Here is a 4585-nt window from a genome sequence, read left to right as displayed (position 1 = left end):
TCCTGTACTTACTTCCCCTTCAACTCCATCTTTATACTCCCAATTTGTCAAACACCCCCCCCCCCCCCCCCCCCCCCCCCCCCCGCCCCCCCCCCCCCCCCCCCCCCACTCCACTACTTAGTTTAAACCCACACGTGTAGCTCTAGCAAACTTGCCTGCCAGAACGTCCGTCCCTCTCCAGTTAAGGTGTAACCCGTCCCTATTGTACATGTCACCCCTACCCCAGAAAAGATCCCAGTGGTCTATAAATCTAAATCCTTGCTTCCTGCACCAGCCCCTCAGCCACACATTCAGATCCCCTGTTCTCCCTGTTCCTGTCCTCACTAAAGGAGGTGTGCGGGGCATGTTTCTTACACAAAGGGTGATGAGTGCCTGGAATCTGTTGCCAGTCGTAATGGTGGAGGCAGATACAATAGTGACATTTCAGAAACCTTTTGATAGGCACATGGAGTGGAGGAAGATGGATTATGTGCAGGCAGATGAGAATTAATGTTAGCATCATGTTCGGCACAGACATTGTGGGCCACAGGGCCTGTTCATGTCCAAAGAAGCATCCCAACCTGAAACGTCACCTATCCATGTTCTCCATAGATGTTGTCTGGCATGCTGGGTTATTCCAACACATTGAATATTTTTGGTATAAGCAAGCATCTGCAGTTCCTTTTCTGCAATTCCATTTCTGTCCTGCACTGTTCAATGAAATATTCTTCGGTTCAAGGCAGAAGCTCAAATAAGATGCCAATAAATGCTGGACTGGGTATTGCATTATTCAACCACAAAAAGTAATTACACAATCTATTTATGCCAGCAGGCTGCATGGGTGGGACTACACACATATGTCTCCTGTTAATTGGTCACACCACTCTCAGGCATCCCATCCAATTCTAAAATAATTTACTTTACTTTAATTTACTTACTTTACTCCCGGAAGGTCGAAGTAGTCTCAGCAGAATCGGACCCCATGGCAGCGGGAAACATTGGAAACATGTTCGAAGGCGGTGAATGGCACAATACGGGCTCCGCAAAATTTGGACAGGAATTATTTTACCCCTATGAACACCTACGCAACGACAGATGGGGACGTATGGGCTACCCTCCAAAGCCAGACTACGATTTTCTACAGGCAAAAGAAAGAGACCGGGCTCGCTTCCAGCCGACACGCCTGTTCCATGTCACCACCTTTACCGGTGCCCGAGGAATCTTCTCCAGCGGCACTTTCAGCAGCCAGAATCCGAAGAAAATTGGAGTGAAAGTGAGTGAATATTTCTCATGGTGGAGTTTTGAAATAGCTGAAGATGAGAAGAAGAGAGAGAGAAACAAGTACCAAAAGATCATAGAAGACAAACCTGAGTCTTCAGTCACAATACATCAATTCTTCAGCTCTCCTTCTTTCCAAGAGGAATCTCGATACGGGAATTTCAAGTTCACCTACGACATGGAGAGTCTGTTCGAGATGTACGAGAACTCGGTGTGTGGCGGCAGTCGAGCCGAGTTCCGGGTCCTGGGCACCTACACATACAAGCAGGAGGTCATGCACGTCGTGGTGGTGTGTCCCTCGGATGTCGCTCCCTTGTTCAGCAGCTGCCCCCTCGTTGGCGACGACACCCAGGCGGTCGTTTTCAAATCCGACCAAGGTTGGTGTTGGAGACCCGATTCAACCCGATACATCGGTAAGCCTTACGGCTGCTGGGATCACGTCTCCTTGGCTTTCCACCTGCCCCCCAAGAACCCGGAGTTCAAGCTCCCTCCCGGATACCCGCCAGTCACCTACTGCGGGGAGTCGGGGAATCTTCTCAAACCGAGCGATATTACACCGGAGTGTGAATTTGATCAGTGCTTGGAGACATTGCGAGAGATATGTGTGGGAGCGAGTGGCTGAGCTGAAAATTCACTATCCGCAGTTAGATATGTAGGATGAAACTGTAGATGCTGGTTTACATAGAAGATAGACACAAAGTGCTGGAGTAACTCAGCGGGTCAGGCAACATCTCTGGTGAAAAATAATAGGCGATCTTGTCTGAAGAAGGGTCTCGACCCAAAGCGTCACCGATTCCGTTTGTCCAGGGACGCTGCCTGACCGCTGAGTTACTCCAGACACTTTATGTCTATCTTACAAGTTTCTTAGATACTTAAGCTTAGTTTATTGTCACGTGTACAAAGGTACAGTTTGAAGCTTTTGTTGCGTGCTCGTCAGTCAGCAGTTAGAAGGTATATCTCCATCTTCTATTTTATTATTTATTTTCTTTCCTTTCACACTGTCTCCTCCCCTTCCTTAACCCTCGAGCTGTCTCGAGCTTCGCTCCATAGATGCTGCTGCACGCGCTGAGTTTCTCCAGCATTTTTGTGTACCCTGGTTACTTTCAAAGACTGATGAACAAGGACCCCCCAGATCCCGTTGTACTTCCCCTTTTCCCAACTTGAAACCATTTAGATAGTAATCTGCCTTCCTGTTTTTGATACCAAAATGGATAAGCTCAAATTTATCCACATTAAACTTCATCTGCCCACTCCCCCAATCTAACAAACGGCATAATTTAACACCAGATAATTTGAAAACAATGCTAGTGATTATGTGCAACCAGGCAACTTTGGTCATATAATGTGGAATACCTTTATATTATCAGTTTTCACCATATTTTGGTGTTGGAAATACATGCCTTTTTATGCCTTTTTTGTCAATGAATGCCTTTTTCGTGCCTTTTTTGTAATATTATTATGCCTATTTGCCCGCCTATTTCAGAGATTTTTAGCACCCAAACATCCTGGCTCTAGTTATCAACTTCAAATGGGCGGTGGCTTGGTTTGTGTTCCATTTTATGGTCTATGGGTGTGCTCTACATATGCAAATGAATTTATCTTTAGAAACTCTGTATGCCACACAATTTTACTATCAATACATTGTTGTACCTGTCATTGCTGACAGTTAGATGACTTTAACCTTCAATAAAGTGTGTTAATAGATTGTCTGTCCTTACATTTGTCTTTGAGTCTAAGAGTCTTCAGCCCACCGTGTCAGGGGTCGTGGTGGAGGCAGTTAATATGGTGGCCTGTAAGAGGCCTAAAGATAGACGAGTATGTGTTTAGTTTATTGTCATGTGTACCGAGGTACAGTTAAAAGATTTTATTTTATGCTATCCAGTCAGCGGAAAAACTATACATGATTACAATTGAGCAATCGACAGTGTGCAGATACATGATAAAGAGAACAACATTTAGTGCACGATAAAGTCCAAAGCCCAGCGAGTGATAGGTGGAGGAAGGAACTGTGGATGCTGGTTTAAACCAAAGATAGACACAAAAAGCAGAAGTCTCTCAACGGGCCAGACAGCATCTCTGGAGAAAAGGAATAGGTGACGTTTCGGTTTGAGACCCGAATCGTCACCTATTCCTTTTCTCCAGAGATGCTGTCTGACCCGCTGAGTTACTCCAGCTTTTTGTGTCTGAGTGATAGATGGATGCAGTTGAGAGGGGGCGAGGGGGGGAAGTGGAGGGCCGATTGGCAGATGGGTAGACAAAGGCTAAAGATGCAAAGGAGACAAAAAGGTGATAAAAGGAAACAAAGGGATGTTGATCGGGAGAGAAGTTCATGTAATTGCAGCAGAATAAGGCTATTCGGCCCATCCACTGAGCTATAGGTCCCAATACTCGCCACTCCCTAGAGAGGGAGGGCAGGCAGAGAGGGAGGGGGGGGGGGTATAGAGGGAGGGGGGTAGACAGGGAGAGGGGATAGAGAGGGAGGGCAGGCAGAGAGAGGGAGGGCAGGCAGAGAGGGAGGGGGGGTAGAGAGGGAGCGGGGTAGACAGGGAGGGGGGTAGACAGAGAGCGGGGTAGAGAGGGAGGGGAGTAGAGAGGGAGGTGTGTAGAGGGAGGGGGGTAGAGAGGGTGGGGGGGGGTAGACAGGGAGGGGGTTGAGAGCAAGAGCGGAACTCGCTATCAAAACATGGAGGGGACGGGACAATTTCCTGGCGGCCACAAGCGCATGCGCACACTCACACACGCGCGCGTGAGGCTTCGGAGGCTCAATCCAGCGCTAAATGCAGCTCAACTCTGCCTGTCTCACCGGGTTAACCAACAGCCCTGTCTGGACTGACGGGATACCAGCGCTGCTTTTCCGCATTGGCCATATTTCCCGCATGTCCAGGCAGGTTAACCTGGCGGGACAGGCAGAGTTGAGCTGGGTTTAGTGCTGTTTCTCTGCGCTGGCTGTGGGCCTGGGGGTACAGCTCGCGTCTGACTCCCGACGTCTCTGGCCACCCGTGGGGGGAGGGGAGGGGGGCACTCGGGACCAAAGATCCTGTAGCGGAGCTCTGCTATAGGATCTTTGCTCGGGACAGCGCCGGAGACCCGGCCGGGATCGATCCTGCCTGCGGAAGAGGCGCAGGTCTGTACCATGTCTCCAATCGCCGCACTCTATCCTCAGTCCCAGCCCCACTCCCCATCTCCCTCCTCCAATCATCGCGCCCTCGATCATCAGTCCCACCCCCACTGTCTCAGGGAAAGCGGAGATTTTAAAATACGGATCACAAATACTTAAATACTTGGGAGGGATGTCCTCCACCTCTCAAAACATGGGGGGGGGGGGGGG

The 4585-nt window shown here is 49.2% G+C and overlaps 1 protein-coding gene across 1 annotated transcript; it reads left to right on the top strand.

Moving 5' to 3' along the window:
• The first annotated feature begins 921 nt into the window (after window positions 1-921).
• LOC129704122 (uncharacterized) lies at window positions 922-2974 on the top strand. Its single transcript, XM_055647025.1, has 2 exons — window positions 922-1938; window positions 2090-2974. Exon 1 carries the CDS (start codon window positions 962-964, stop codon window positions 1877-1879), a length of 918 nt encoding a protein of 305 aa, XP_055503000.1. The 5' UTR covers window positions 922-961; the 3' UTR covers window positions 1880-1938; window positions 2090-2974.
• The last annotated feature ends 1611 nt before the right edge of the window (window positions 2975-4585 follow it).

The sequence above is a fragment of the Leucoraja erinacea genome, chromosome 15 (genome assembly GCF_028641065.1).
Source record: "Leucoraja erinacea ecotype New England chromosome 15, Leri_hhj_1, whole genome shotgun sequence".
In the NCBI taxonomy this organism is placed as follows: Eukaryota; Metazoa; Chordata; class Chondrichthyes; order Rajiformes; family Rajidae; genus Leucoraja; species Leucoraja erinaceus.
Note: the sequence above shows the minus strand (reverse complement) of the source record. Positions and strands in the feature narration are given on the sequence as shown.